The 16,052-nt window shown below is 31.3% G+C and overlaps 2 protein-coding genes across 3 annotated transcripts; both read right to left on the reverse strand.

Annotated features, from left to right (window-relative positions):
- Positions 1–2,070: 2,070 nt before the first annotated feature.
- LOC111696607 (ribose-5-phosphate isomerase) lies at positions 2,071–9,987 on the reverse strand. 2 transcript variants are annotated; one of them, XM_023466250.1, is made up of 12 exons: positions 9,918–9,987; positions 7,777–7,834; positions 6,776–6,846; positions 6,577–6,662; positions 5,804–5,885; positions 5,357–5,413; positions 5,252–5,302; positions 4,844–4,889; positions 3,992–4,044; positions 3,732–3,798; positions 3,251–3,352; positions 2,071–2,324 (listed from the first exon to the last, which is right to left on the reverse strand). In XM_023466250.1, the coding sequence occupies exons 2-12, from the start codon at positions 7,832–7,834 to the stop codon at positions 2,230–2,232; spliced, it is 768 nt and encodes a 255-aa protein (XP_023322018.1). In that variant the 5' UTR covers positions 9,918–9,987; the 3' UTR covers positions 2,071–2,229. The 2 variants fall into 2 exon arrangements, with proteins under 2 accessions (XP_023322018.1, XP_023322017.1); XM_023466249.1 differs by having other exon boundaries at positions 9,933–9,979.
- A 16-nt stretch (positions 9,988–10,003) lies between these two features.
- LOC111696608 (mesencephalic astrocyte-derived neurotrophic factor homolog) lies at positions 10,004–12,465 on the reverse strand. The gene is made up of 3 exons (XM_023466251.1): positions 12,358–12,465; positions 10,959–11,021; positions 10,004–10,633 (listed from the first exon to the last, which is right to left on the reverse strand). The coding sequence occupies exons 1-3, from the start codon at positions 12,427–12,429 to the stop codon at positions 10,511–10,513; spliced, it is 258 nt and encodes an 85-aa protein (XP_023322019.1). The 5' UTR covers positions 12,430–12,465; the 3' UTR covers positions 10,004–10,510.
- Between the last annotated feature and the right edge of the window lie 3,587 nt (positions 12,466–16,052).

Genomic DNA, 16,052 nt, shown 5'->3' on the forward strand with positions numbered 1-16,052 from the left:
CCCCCCCCCCCCCTCATATAAGAACTGTTTACACTTTTCCATATACGGGACTGTATAAATATATCTTCCATATAGGTTCCTATAGGACGTGTAGATATGGAGAAATATATTTATCAATTTCTTACATAAACTCTCTCTTTGCCGTGGTAATGTTACATCGTCTATACGCACTATCCCCGTACTGAACTTCTGACTTACTAACTTTCCGACCTACTGCAATATCGGACCTACGTCAGCTGTTTTTTTTTTGTATTATTTGAGGGTTAGAACTTAGGTTAGGTTAAAACAATTTCTGGGCTGTTCGCTGCGGCCAAAGTCCATCTAGCCGCTGTAAAACCACGTGCTAGAAGGTCGGATTTGCGTAAGTCGAAAGATGCACCATCCTTTGCCAGGGTTACTCACAACGAATGAGACTAATAATGACGACCATTACGGATTCTTTAATATATTCTATAAAAGATTAAAATCGGTGAAGCTTCTGGATTTCATTTATAATTGTTTCAGAGATTATCAGTGAAATTAATGTTTCCGGGTTTCTGAAAATAATTAATATTTAAAAAATTGTATTATGCATTCAATTACGGAATTTAACTTTTACCGCAAACTGTTTCTAACTTTAATTATTTATTTTAATTAAATTTTACCATATTTTTAAATTTCAATATGATATCAGATGGAAACATTTTGAGACTTCTATATTTCTTGTTTTCAGGGGCGTACGAGGGCCTTTGTTTAGGGGGGCACAATTTTAATTAACCCTATCCCTGCTGGGGTACTTGAAAACCAGGATATGCTGGTGGGGGGGTCAATTTGACACCCCCCCTCTAAATCCCATGTTTTATGTCCAAATATGACAAATGATACATCATCAGAAAGCTCTTGTGCTTTACTTTTAGAATCTGCAAAAAAATTTGCAAAGATTTGTCCAAAAAATGAAAAATTATACATTTTTGAAAAGCCCTTGACCATGCCATTTCAGATATGCAAAAAGTCTTGCAAATTTAAATAACCTGATTTATAATCAAGAAAAACCAAAAATGTGCAAATTTCCTTTGACAGGTTGTTTGCAAAACATTTGCAATTTTTTTTTCGTAAAACTTGTGCAATCCGTGCAATTTTGTATTTTTGGAACTCCCAGGGGGGGGGGCAAAAGGACTACTGCCCCCCCTAGGTACACCACAGTGCCTGACCTGAGGAAGTGAAATGCAAGCAGATGTAATATTAAAAGAGCCTACCCCATGGGTGCCCCCCCTCAACCTCTCAGGGGGGGCACGCGTAGAGGGGGGCGCGGCCCCCCCCTCGTACGCCCCTGCTTGTTTTTCATTCTTTCTTCTTGATTGTCCATCCTTCAATCATACTTTTGCTAATTTTGAAAATAAAAATAAATGAATTTTTTGGATGTTTTCTGCAGCTAGCCATTACCACAAACTGTAACTTTCCAATCTCTATATCTTTGCAACTTAAACCCAAGGTTTGTATCCATCTATCTTAGCAGACGACATTTTCCTTACATTGGAGTGCATCGGGATTAACCAACCTTGCTATAGAACCTTGTTACGGTCTAAGACATTAAGCTAAAAAGATCATATTTTTTAACAATCATGGTAATTATTCAACTTCTTTTTTAAATAGCTATAACTTTCTTCAGTCAAATATTGATCTTTTATAATTAGAAATCGTGAATTCATTCTGTAATCAGAAAAATTCAATATTTATGATCTTGAAGAATTGGTCTAGATTAAGATTATCAGCGGGATTAGTCAACTGTGGAAATTAATTTGTACCTCTAAAAAATAGAATTCTGATATTTTAGCCAAAAAAATCATAATATTTTTATTGGTCAAATTCTAAATAAGTTGCCTCAAGGCGTAAAGAGTTCTATTATAAGATACAGAGTTATTTTTATAAACTTCAGAGACGAACTAGTCGATCGATTTCAGTTCTTGATTTTGGTTGACTGCAAGATTCTTTTTATGGTTTTATGTATTGCAAGATTCTTTTTATGGTTTTATGTATTTATAACGGATTGAACCTTTCAATTGTGATGCAACTATTAATCATGTTCTAAGATTAGAAGCTTTGCAAAAATATATTTCAATTGTAAATAAAATTCATATACATGAGTATTGAGAATTAAAACGTGGCATAAATGCATTCACAGCTAGCGGAAGAACGGGTTTTATTGGGAATAGCTACTACACACTGAAGCAGGTGAATCTACATGTGGGTTCAAACTGGTTTTGCTTTTTCCAGAACTGTTCCATTCTCCAGCCCGAAGTACGCTTTCTGCGCCATGTTTACAAACAAACCAGTCTCCAGAACTCCTAAATTAAAAAAGTAGAATAAATGAATAAATCTACGAAAATAAGGCAAACCTCATTTTGGAAATCCCAAAATTTGGTTTAAAATGTTGATATTTTTATACATTCATAACCAGAAAGACCCGGAATTAATTAATCAGATGACTTTACATATATATTACTACGAAGGCCCGGCATTGCCCGTAAAAAAAATTTGAAAAAAATTTCAAATTTTTTAGCCTATAACACCCCGCCACCCGTGAGTGAAAACAATTTTTTTTAGCCCAATCGGTCCAGCCGTTTGGCCGGCTTTACGCAACATATATATATACGAATATTGCTGCTCAAGAATGTCCAACATATGTCCAGCAATAAAATGAATTAAATAAACAAAAGAAAATGTTCTGAACTTATTTTAAGAAGATATATATAAATGTCCTGAACTGAAAACTTTAGAATGGTAGATATCGGGATTAAGGCTTAATCCACTCTTTTTCTTAATATCCAGATTAAATATGGCTTGTTCTCCTCTCATTTTTAATCTTCAGATTAATTAAGAGAGCAAGATTAAGGATATCACATTCTAAAGTTTTCAGCTCTGTTTTATTATATAGATTATATTTAATCCCTGGTAATTTTAAATGCACAATGAAGGCAGTCCACATTTTAGAATTGGCTGGACTAGGGCTATTTTTTTATTGATTATCTTTCATAAATCATATTTGTAAAATTATAATGTAAAGTCGTCTGATTAATTGTAAAATAATTCCGGGTCTTTCTGAATATGACTTTTTTTAAACCAGAATATTTCAGTTTAAGCACTGAATATATTAGGGTTTATGGAGAGAGCATATTAAAAAGATGTGAAAGCTTTCAAAATGAAGCCCATTTCTTAATCCCTCCCCCTAAAAAAACATTATTATTAAAAAAAATATATTCCCCTGTGTTACCTGGAATAGTAACTATCCTCTGATTGACAGTAAACCAGTCCCTTGCCTGGTCCCCCATATACCAGTCTAACAGAAACATTGAGTTATCCGTCACTACAGGCCCTAAACATGGGAGATTAAAGTTTAGTAAAACTATAAGGGGTGGACATTTACAGGATAATTAAAGGTTTAAAAATGTTTAATACAAATTAGTGAATATGTATTATATACTGATACTGTGCATTGTAAAAAAATAGGAAATGCTTCACATCAAACTAATGTTTATACAATTAATATTGAACAGTAAACATTGTGCATTATTTCAAACAACGCTCAGGCTATGCAACATAACAAGTTTGAATTTCTTACCATTGAATTAAAAAAAGAGAAATTAGGAGGTCGTAAAGTCGAACTAGCAATTCCGCACAAAATTATAACCTTTTATGTTAAGACTGACCCTGAAGCTTTGCTTTATTAAAAGTAATGGTATTCAATATCTAACCTGCTTTTGCTTTAGCCATTCTCAATTTCGCCTCTCCGCCCAATTCCTGTTCTATTTTACTTTTAACCTTAAAGACAAAAATTCAGACAAATGAAAAAAGAGAAGAAAAAAGCAATAACCCACCTCCTAAGAAAGATGGTTATTTTGAAGTCGGAAACAGAAACGAGATAAGTTTTAAAACGGGATAAAATACATAAAATGAGAATTATATTTTGAAAAAAACAAAAAACAGAATAATGTATTTAGTATAATTCAGGAACCTGCTTCCATGCAAAGGGAACAACTTCAATAGGAACATATTTCCACTGTTCTCCTGGAATATTTTTTAAAGTTATCGTTGAATTAGATATTTTAATAAAACCCATATTACTAAAATTCCCAAAAAACTGAACTTTTACCGTTGGCGTCCATAATTTCGAGCAAAAAGCATATTTATCTTGGAATTATATAAGAAATATAAAAAAATGTATTTGTTACAAAAACATTTTCAGTGTAAAAATCAGATAATCTTCAAATCAAGATTTCGATACTTTTATTTGATCTTTCATTGAGCCCATTTCTAATGTTCCTCATGTTAAACCAGTTTTATGCACTCGTTTTGTACAATTTGTGACCAATTTATCAAATTGTCATAAGCTATGTATTCGACTTTTAGTAGATCTAAGTAAACAGGGTTTAAGAACTGTTTTATGTAAAAATCTTGAATCTATTGCACAAGATTGTAATGTACAATCTAGAAATCTAAACAAATTTTGCGTTAAAACAAAATTTGATAAACAACCATATTCCTTTAGACCAAGAATGGAAATTACTCATTCTTCATGAATTACTTAAAGTTAAAGAAGATAATTTTGTTCTAAAAAACTTTGATGATAATGAGATCGCAACCATGATCAACTTTTTATGTTCCGACTAGAAAATATATTTAAATATTATACTTTATTCTTGTTTTTGTCTTATCATATTGTACCATTTTACCTTTGTGTACGAAATAAATCTATAATAATAATAATTATTAAATATTAATTGATCCAAGCTGTTTATAAAATATCTGCAAGGATGATGAATGAATGAATAATAATCAAGATAAAAATACGTCCTTAAAAACTCACCTAGAGAAGCGGAATTCTTTCTGTAATCTGCGATTACAACAAACTCCTAAAAGAAAATGTTTATAAAAATAATTTTTAATTCACTGATCAATGGAATTGATGGAAAAAATGAAAAATATTGATAGTAATTTCGTCGGTTTATTTGGAATGAGATAAATCTCGACTTTAATATAGCTTGTCTTTACTGCATAAATAAATTTTACTCAAGAAATAGTGAATCTAAAAAGGTTTATGTAAAATAAAGAACTTATTTGATAACTAGCTCGGGAATTCAGCTTTGCCTGGAGTTTTCCCTGAGAACATTACCGTTGTTCTATTGAGTTCCCGACCAAAATTTACAACAAATCGTTATCGGGGTTTATGAGTTATGATCGGACAGACAGACAGAAAAAATATATATTTGATTACCCTGGAGTTAGCAGCTACTATCTTCTCCTGGGTTAAACATCCCCCACCACCCTACAAAATAAATATTGAAGAAAAAAAATATGAAATTATTTCTAATAATTTTACCTTGATCAGGGTTAGGTTTACATCACTTTCATCACATCCATCGATAGTTATATCTATCTAGAGAAAATATTAAATTGATTTTGTTAAGAAAATCTAACTTCTCTGACTCAGTCTTTGTAAATAATGATCTGACCATAATTATGTCATATTGAATCCAGGGGCGTATTCAGGAATTTGTTCATGGGGGGCTTAAATTTTTTTTCTTTCCAGGGGGGGCTCAGCACCCGTTGTGGCCTGAAAACCCCCTGAAATCAATAGAGTTTACTGGTCCAGGGGGGGCTTAGCCCCCATAGCCCCCCTGAATAAGCCCCTGATTGAATCTGTGACACTTTAAGTTATATTTGAAAAATAAAACTAGACATCAATTTTAACAAGATATCTTAATCAAAAATGAAGACGACAAGCAGTCCAATCTTCTGGCATTACGACTGCAATAAACATATTTACCTGAGATTCCCGTTCTAGATCTGAAAGGTTGAGACCGGCATCTAGGATTAGCTGACGGGCCTGGAAGGAGGTAGGAACACATCTTAAAATAATTCAATCAACAATCAATCAATCAAGCATCAATTGACAATGACACAATTAACTAACTATCAATTTTTCGTAATTTGATTAGATTACAAATTGAAAAATTATCCTATTAAAAACTATGACTATTTACGAAACCAGACTTAAAAACCGATCATTAAATCGGACAAACAATGAGGCAATCAAGAAATTAGAAAAATCAGACTAACACTCAAGCAATGAGGCAATCAAGAAATTAGAAAAATCTGACTAACACTCAAACAATGAGGCAATCAAGAAATTAGAAAAATCAGACTAACACTCAAACAATGAGGCAATCAAGAAATTAGAAAAATTAGACTAACACTCAAACAATGAGGCAATCAAGAAATTAGAAAAATCAGACTAACACTCAAACAACGAGGCAATCAAGAAATTAGAAAAATCAGACTAACACTTAAACAATGAGGCAATCAAGAAATTAGAAAAATTAGACTAACACTCAAACAATGAGGCAATCAAGAAATTAGAAAAATCAGACTAACACTCAAACAATGAGGCAATCAAGAAATTAGAAAAATCAGACTAACAATCAAACAATGAGATAATCAAGAAAACATTTCAGTAAAAAAATCCAGCTACCGATCAGAAAAGGATTAATTATAAAAATAATCATTTCTTGACCGAAAGTTCGACAAAAAAGATTTTACCTAATGTTTAATCCTTCTTCCTTCTCCCTTGCGGCTAACCGCTGGACTGCGTATACAATGGTAGAACCACTTCCAACCCCCACAATCTTAAACACATCAAATAAATTGGAATTTTTAAAAGCATTATCTTTTCTTGAGAGTTAATCCGTTGGCGATATGATTTTTAAGTAATTTCGAAAGTTTCGGAGGTTTACTACACCTGGTTTGGTTTAACATGGTTGTCTACTGCAGCAAATGCCGCTTTCTTCTTAGATTCTTCGACACTCATCTCTAAAATAAACATTTATACAAATTGAAGCCAATTTTTTTGCTTATATTTTAGGAAAGCCTCAAACGCGAGTTGAAAATTTATACTTGAAAAAAATCAAGAAATCTAGACCATTCTGCGAAGATAAACTCGTAAATTGTTCTTGGTACCTTAAAAAATAAATTGAAAAAAAACAAGTTTGACACTGACAGTCTAAACAAAAACAACTTTTATTTAATTTTTAAGTATTTGCACCCATAGTTCAATAATTAAAGTAGTTGTTTATCAATCAAATCGAAGTTTGGTCTCCATATTTTCTTTCAATTATCCTTCAAGGATCATGTTCTACAAGGAACACAAAGTATCTAAATGAAATAAAAATATTTAATTTTGTGATTTGATATAAAAACGGGCAATTATGGGCAGCTAAAAACATAACAGGATGTTCATCACACCATTGTAAGCATATTAGTAAAGGAAATTTAGGCGAGTTCTAGTGGAACCTTTTTTTGCCCTGACTTTAAAGTCTAAAAATCTATTTTAAAGTTTGTGATTTATCCCATTTTAAAGTTTGTGATTTATCCCATTTTAAAGTTTGTGATTTATCCCATTTTAAAGTTTGTGATTTATCTCACCAAAAACAAGAAAAAAAGTGTTCAACACTCATTCTTTAGAGATTCAAAAAACTATTGAAAAAATGGCACCAAACCACCCCCAAAAAAGAATCTTATTGTTATAAACATTATTATGGCAAACTTTTTTCTTCATATTTTAACTTTCCTTTTTATGCCGTATTTTCTTAATTTTGAGGCAAAGTAGCCTGAGCGGTAATAGAGATTTGTAATGATAAGGTATGAAAAAATATTCATTGCTTGTTTTAACTGTAGCATGGAAGAATTAAAATTGAAAAGATTAATAAAACACCATGTAGATAATATGTGGGACGTGGGTACCTGAAGTATGTAAGTATTTATATAACTGCCTGAAATTCTGTAATCTTCTCAACTGCATCTAAGACAAGTACTGTATTGAAGTCTCCTTTACATTAGACACTACATCAAAAGTTTTGTTTTCCGGATAAAATATCCCCCTTTCCGTCATAAACCCAATTCTTAATATTTTTTACTAGAATTCTTTTGTCCACAATCAAAATTTATGACTTATTAAGAAACAGGAGAACAAAAATTTTGAAAGGAAATTGTATAAAATAAAAGTTAGAAAGAAATAATCATTGCTTCGTCGATTTTCAATAACCTTTCCTTCACCTAATTTGTCAAGTTTCTGAAGGGAATGGTTCTATTTTAGTTAAAGACTTTTTCCTAGGATTTTTTATAGAATCTACATTTTTAAATATAAAACAAAGCTACATGCTAATTTTTATCGTATTCAAGGTTAATGCTCGCTTAAACATATTGGTGGACGAGTAATGGAACCCCGGATTCCATGAGCCTCCGCTATGCAGACACGATCCTCCCAGATTTGTTAGGTAGACCGAGCCTCCGCCATGCAGTAAGAGCCTTGCCTTCGCTATACAGTGAACGAGCCTCCGCTATAAAGAATAGTTTCCCTCTTGGTTTTTACACGTTGTAAAGAACTTTTGTACTTTTTTGGCAATAGTGACATAAGAAGTTTATCACCCTTCATCCCATCCCTCCCCCCCTGGTTATTGCTTCATCCCATTCTTCCCTCATCAGATCAGAAGTAAAATCAATTATTTAAAAATAGTGACTAATTATGAGTAGTAAAGTGGTTTATAAAACATAAACATTTAGAGAAAAAATTCTAGTTATTTTATTTGATATTTTATAATCTTTGATTTAAGCCATACCTTTTCTTGAAATTTTTATCAGATTAAGATTATCAAAACTTTTACATTGACAAATAATCTGAATCTAAAAAATTCCAAAAAGGTATTGCTTAACCTAAAATATTCAGAAATGAATTTCCATAAAGCCTCCTTTTTGCGTAAGCAATGTTTTATTGTAAAACATACATATTATAAACTACTTTATGAATCAATATAAGTTACAAATCATGACAATCAACAAACAACATTAATCTTAATAAAATTCTTGTGCCACTTTTAAAAATTCTATATTACATGTAAAAACCAAGAGCTATAAGGAACCTGTGCTGTGTAGTGGAGGCTCGGTCCACCTAGCAAATGTAGGAGGCTCGTGTCGGCAGGGGGGAGGCTCATTGCGTTCGGGATTCCCTCCCTCGGTGGACTTAAGAAATCTAATCTCACAAGCAACATTCACAAGAACACAAATGAAAGTCTCAAACTAATTTAATAACGATCAAATAATTCATAAAATATTAGGCAGGTCGATTATTATTTTTTTTAACTTATTGTTTAGTTACTTTATCCTTAAGCTTTTATATAAAAACTTTCTATTTTAAAGAATAAAAAATCTTAAGGCAAGTGGAGGATGGATCCGATTAATAAATTTCACAAAATTCACCCTAATTTCCAGACATGACTTTTGACTACATTAAATGAGACAGAGTACAGTAAAATGGCAAATTTAAGCTGAAGACCAATGTTTTAAAATTAATACCTTAATGTTCTAGTTATTAAATGAACCAACATAGATGACCTTTCCAAAATCCCAAATATATTTTAGCCAACATCTTCGTTGTGAAACTAGTGGCAAGGCCCCCCTCCCCTAGCCTGATTAAGGGGGGGGGCGTGCCCCTCCTTTAAGAATAAAATAAAAATTTATTGAGCTTATAGTTCAATCAATATACTGTAGTTCAACTGTACACTATTAAATTAATCCTACATGTTCACCGAAAATATTGTGTGATGTGTCATATAAATTTTTTTTAATGTAAAATCATGATTTTTTTTAGAAAGGCATTTATTGTTAGTGTCTGAGTACAATGTACATATTTGATTTATGGATGAAAAATGAATATATATATAAATTAATTAATATTGTGATTTATATAAACCAGAATATATTTCTTTATTTCATATCAGATGTGTTGACTTACTGAATATCCGGTTGGCAAGGTTCCTTTTTTATTGTTTGAGTATAATACACATTTTATTGCCCCGCCACCCTCAACAAAATGTATAGTTCCGCACCTGGTGTAAACCTACCTAATTGTATCCGTCCAGAAATCCACTGTCACATTTATGATTTCAAATCTGCAACAAAATATCAAACATAATTAAAAACAATATTTATTTTTATCCTAAAGAAAACAAACAATTACATAAATAAGAATGATGACTGAAAAATCAACCAAAATGAATGATGAAGATTTCTATACAAAATATCGGTCCAACCTAAGAAAGTATTTTAGTTTAATTCTTAAATTAAAAACATCACAGCTTTTAGGGATAGTTCTGTAGTAATTTTATTCTCATTGACGCATCTTGATCTTACACAGCAAACAAGTTGTGCGTACTGGGCTTGATTGCTCACTGAATAGTTTCAGTCTATGATTTATATTTTATTTGGTTGAAATAGAGTGATGAGGGATGCAGACTGCAAAGGGGTGTTATGCCTGCAGGATATGAATAGAGGCGACGTTAGATGGAATAGTTTATATGCAGAAATGAAGAAAAAACGTCGTAAAATTTTCTTCTATGGTATTGTTTATTTTTTCACTAGATTCTGAGATTGTAGTTAAATAAGAGCAACTTGATCAATCCTGACTCATCTTGATCAGATTCTACAACTCGGTCCGGACATATTTAGGTTTCACTTCCTCGATTTTCTTGATAAAATCTGCTTTCTCGAGACAACCGTCGCAGTTCTCGTCCCAGTCGTTCAGGATCTTCTTCAGGTCTTTCACCTTCATTAAGACAATGAAAACTCTAATCCAGGAGGGGGGGGGGGNAAAAATTTATCAGACATATAATGGCGAAAAAATAACAATCATGGACAACGTGACAGCATTCTTTGGATTTCATTTTTTAATGCATGACTTGAAAATAATTTATTCAATGAAAATTTAAAATAATATTTTACCCCCCGCTCGACTTGAGATAACTGATTATCAACTGAAGTAAAAGAATTTTCTTAATTGAAAACATCAGATAAATATTGTGGGTAAATTGAAGTATGGGCATTGAAAATCTCGTTAGTGTTAGAGGAAAAATTTGTTTCATTAAATTTTCCTTCAGTTTCTTTAAATCTACAGTGCTGAAGTCAATCTGCTTCTCGTAGGTCAGCTCACAAATCTAAAAACAGGAAACAATCAATCATCAACCTAGCTTAAGCTGCACACAATCGCTATGACATGTGAATAAAACATAAATATTAAAAACCATTTCTTAACAAAACATCGGACAACAATTTTTTCATGTTCTTACTCTTGAAAAAGTACAGCGCAGAGCCATAAACCTTGTGGTTGGACTGATAGGTAGGATCTATGAAGAAATGGAAATGAGAACATTAGAAGAGAGAAGAAAGCGCTTTGATCTAGTCCAAACTTTAAAAATAATTAGGGGTGTTGATAAAGTATAATCAACTATAATGTTCACCTCAGTTGCGAGACCCAAACACAGTGTACAGAACCTCATGGTATCAAGATCCAGGACAGATTTAATTTAAGAAAAGTATTTTTTCTCCAACAGAATTTTCACACTCATGGAACTCCATACCAACGGATTTAAAAGATTCACTTACACTGAACATCTTTAAAGCTAGTTTGGAGAAACTAAATATCTAAACCTTGTGCCAGGACCAGTGTTTTTTTAAGCTCCCTAACCTGTCTCCTACATGATATAACACTGTTTCGAGAGGAAACTAAACTGATGGCTGCCCCATGGACCAAGAGACTACACATCAAGTAAAAAAATCGTATTTATGACCTGGAGAAGACATCTAATGATGCGAGTAATCAAATTCTAAATCTGACAGAGGAGTCCCAAACAAATAGGAGGAACACTGATGAATGTTTTGAATCAGCAACATCAATGCTGGAGAATGTACGAAGTGTAGAGGGTATTAATAGTATATCTTACTCCGTATAAACGTTAAACTGTGTTTGTGTGTGTACTTGTGCCTGTGCCTGGCCGAACCACAAAAATCTTCAGATAAGTGTGATTAATCGATTGTGCCATGGTCTGTGTCTACTATCTAGCCTGGGGTTTATGTCGAGGAGTTACAAACACGTGCCCTGATTTAGAACTATTATCCAGTTTAATGGATACCGCTGAAAGAGCTAGAAGCGAGGGAATTAAGTTCTTTGGAGGTCTAAAAACTTTTCAAACCCAATAGTACAACACAAAAGAAATGTTTAAAGAAAAGAGGATAACTGATCAAAACTAGACCAAGCCCAAGACATGATTGTATTTTGTATAGTTGCAGACCAGAAAGACGACCTAAAGCAAATTATCGAACATTATTTTAGTTTATCTCTCAATTCATGAAAAATTTCTAGCCACCAGTAGTGGTTGAAAGGTTGTAACAGATGACAAAAATTTAATAAAAATTAAAAATATTTTTTGTTTGTTTTTTTCATTCATCCATCTATTGTTGGCATCGTTTTACAAGCGCAAATAATATATTTACCTGTTTGTCTTTTTTCTTCAATTTTTCGCAAACTTTATCACTTGGCATTCCCCAAGACAACGGTTTAGACATCTCACCGAGAATTCCTAAACATTTCCAGATATTTTTTAGATTTTTATGCTAAAATTCTTGAAAAAATAGTCGATTGAAAATGTCGTTTCTTATAAATAATAGGAAAAAATAAAAGAATATTAATTCATTAATATTATTATATTATCTATATATAAATTTGGCTTGTCTGTCTGTCTGTTTGTTTTTTTGTCTGTCTGTTTGTATCCAATAAACGTCAAAACGGCTGAACCGATCGGGCCACAGGGGGGTCCAAAACTCTAGGAAACTACCAGAGAAGAGATTGAATGAGAACCTACCGATCTACGACGGAAATGCAGACCTCACACTCCCCCGCCTTCAACCCTTGTACCCTCTCCTGGGCAAACAGCACCAACACCAGGCTAACGAGCAGGATTCTCATCATCAAAATTTACTTCTGAAAAGTACAAATGTCTATATAATCTATAAATTGCGCGCCATGGATATTATCTTGTGAAGTGTTTTCAGGGTGGGCCACAGCGGTAAGTGATTTTTTATGTTTTAAAAGATTGAAATAATAATTTCAAAATCGTTCTCTAGGACAGACCCTAATTCACGTTTAGATCAAAAATCTCATGGATTTAGAGACCTAACAGACACAATCAGACTGATGAGTGATGACAACTGTAACAAGTTTGTCTGCTGGCAAATTATTCCTTCCAATGAGAGTGGACCACATAGACTACCGGGTTTCCACCAATCAGAGAACAGATTCGATATTTTCATCCAATCAGAGGATCAGAATGTTCAGGGGTGTTTATATATGCTGACGTGGTTTACCTGACATAACTGTTGCTCAATCTTTTTGTTTACAAAAATGCCTGTTTTTCATAATTAAGTATAAGAGATAAAAGGAAATTTATCATCATATCATAATAAGAGGGGAAATTAGTTCCAATACTAACACTTGGCCTACTCAAAGTTATCTTTTTGAAGCGATATCTTTAAATCCAAGGCTCTAGTTAAACACAACTAAAACACCATAGCATATTTGAACTATATATATTTTGTTCGTTTGATCTATTGTTTTGCTCATTAGAACTTTTTTTGTTGTTGCTTATTTGAACTATTTTTTGGCTCATTTGAAATGTTTTTGCCTCATTGAACTATAACTATTTCCTCATTTAGCTTGCCAAATTTAAGTAATTTAAGAGCTCTGCCCTACTAACCCGAAAACCTAAAAATAGCAAAGTCTCAGTCTCTATATAGGTCATAAATAGGTATACATATTAATAGATATTTTTACGTATAAATGTATGCTCAACTTTTGGGAAAGAATTTACGTATATTTACGTATTTATCATACCAAGCAATATTTAAAAAAATGCTTTGGTTTTCCAGAAACGTATTTTTTATCTTTTTTCTTTACTTAAAAAATTGATTTTTTTTCGAGTTTAAAAGTTTGATGCAAACCTAAAAATATGTATAATTTTGTAAATTTCATACCAAGATATTTTTTCAAAGTTTTTAGGTTTTACATATTTTTACATATTTTTTATGGTTTTTCATTTCTTAAAAAGTTGTATTTTTTAAGAGTTAAAAAGTTTGATGCAAACCTAAAAATACATATATTTTCGTAAATTTCATACCATTAAATTTTTCAAACTTTTAGGTTTTTGTTTTACATATTTTTTAGGTTTTTTCTTTACTTAAAAATTGTATTTTTTTTTAGTTTAAAAGTTTGATGCAAACTTAGTTAAAAATACGTATTTTTGTAAATTTCATACCAATAAATTTTTCAAAGTTTTTAGGTTTTTTTTACGTATTTTTACGTATTTTTTAGGTTTTTTCTTTACTTAAAAAATTGTATTTTTTTAGAGTTTAAAAGTTTGATGCAAACCTAAAAATATGTATATTTTAGTAAATTTCATAACAATTAATATCTCAAAGTTTTTAGGTTTTTATTTTACGTATTTTTATGTGTTTTTCAGGGGTTTTCTTAACTTAAAAAGTTGTATTTTTTTAGAGTTTCAAAGTTTGATGCAAACCTTAAAATACATATGTTTTTGTAAATTTCATACCAATAATTTTTTCAAACTTTTTAGGTTTTTATTTTACGTATTTTTGCGTATTTTCTAGATTTTTTCTTTACTTAAAAATTGTATTTTTTTAGAGTTTAAAAGTTTGATGCAAACCTAAAAATACATATATTTTAGTAAATTTCATACCAATAATTTTTCAAAGCTTTTAGGTTCTTATTTTACGTATTTTTACAGATTTTTTAGGGTTTTTCTTTATTTAAAAAATTGTATTTTTTTAGAGTTTTAAAATTTGATGCAAACCTAAAAATTCATAGATTTTCGTAAATTTCATACCAAGAAATTTTTCAAAGTTTTTTAGGTTTTTACTATACATATTTTTACATATTTTTTTACTTAATTTTTTTTTAGAGTTATAAAGTTTAAGGCAAACTTAAAGATACGTATATTTTCGTAAATTTCATACCAAATAATTTTTCTAATTGTATATATATTAACAAAACCTCAACTGCACAAAAATGCATTTTTAAGTTAGAATTGGAAAATATTTTGTACTCTTTTTAAGAGAATTGTTATGTAAGAAATTTAATGCAAACATTTTGGAAAATGCAATGTTTCAAAATTGCTATCAAAGTAAATTGATGTTTTCATTAGAATCAATGTCAGTAAATTCTCGATTTTTTGATAAATAGAAGTTTTACTTTGACAGTCTTGTAACAGGTAAAATGGTAATTGTATAAAGTATAACACATATTAAATATGTAATTGTTGAAAATACAGACAATATGCATATATGAATGTTGATTTAGATGGATGCAGATGAAGGAATGTTGATGGTGTGAATTCTGTAGACAGAATATTGGATTGGATTGAAAATAATTAATATCAATGATTATGGATTTACGAAATTTTGAAGAATTAGTCAGGGGGTTTTAAGACCCCCTGAAAACCTCCTGAATTCATAAGAGTTCATAAGGGGGGGGCTCAGCCCCCATACCCCCCCCCCCCCGAATAAGCCAGAGAACAATGCCCATGCAAAATCATAGTCCACTTCTTTTGGTTTTAGAACTTGAAAAATATGTATTTTTACGTATAGGTAAAACCTAAAAATTCCAAAAATTAAGAAATGTTAGGATTGTTTCAAAACCTAAATCTATGTATAGGAAAAACCTAAAAAATCCTGATTCATTGGATTTTTTAGGTTTTTTACATACATATTTTTATGTTATTCCTATACGTATTTTTACAGATATTAAATACGTATTTTTACGTATAGAAAAAACCTAAAAATTCCTGATTTTTAGGATTTTTACTTATGCATTTTTACGTTTGTCAAATACGCATTTTTACCAAAGAAATGGTTACGAAAATATGTATGTAATACGTATGGAAATTACGTATTTTTACATATTCCAAAACCTAAAAATATGTATATATACTTATGTCATACGTATTTTTAAGTTTTCGGGTTAGTAGGGTGATTGTAAAATAAAAAAAATGATAATTGAACATTAGTTTATTGAGCTTTTCAATCAGAGAAATGCTTCAAAAACAAGCTGAAAGAAGGGATTAATGTGTGGGGGAGGGGAGGGGGTTGAAAACTACTTGATGATACATTAAATTATT

This window comes from Eurytemora carolleeae, unplaced genomic scaffold, assembly GCF_000591075.1.
Source record: "Eurytemora carolleeae unplaced genomic scaffold, Eaff_2.0 scaffold185, whole genome shotgun sequence".
Taxonomy (NCBI): Eukaryota; Metazoa; Arthropoda; class Copepoda; order Calanoida; family Temoridae; genus Eurytemora; species Eurytemora carolleeae.

Coding starts and splice junctions, on each gene's coding strand:
- LOC111696607 (XM_023466250.1), bottom strand. CDS start 7,834: ATGCAGTTGAGAAGATTACAGAATTTCAGGCAGTTATATAAATACTTA. Junction 5,303..5,356: donor TAAACCTAACCCTGATCAAG/GTAAAATTATTA, acceptor TTTATTTTGTAG/GGTGGTGGGGGATGTTTAAC. Junction 3,353..3,731: donor AATGGCTAAAGCAAAAGCAG/GTTAGATATTGA, acceptor TCCCATGTTTAG/GGCCTGTAGTGACGGATAAC.
- LOC111696608 (XM_023466251.1), bottom strand. CDS start 12,429: ATGTCTAAACCGTTGTCTTGGGGAATGCCAAGTGATAAAGTTTGCGAA. Junction 11,022..12,357: donor TGAAGAAAAAAGACAAACAG/GTAAATATATTA, acceptor TCCTGTTTTTAG/ATTTGTGAGCTGACCTACGA. Junction 10,634..10,958: donor TAGATTTAAAGAAACTGAAG/GAAAATTTAATG, acceptor GTCTTAATGAAG/GTGAAAGACCTGAAGAAGAT.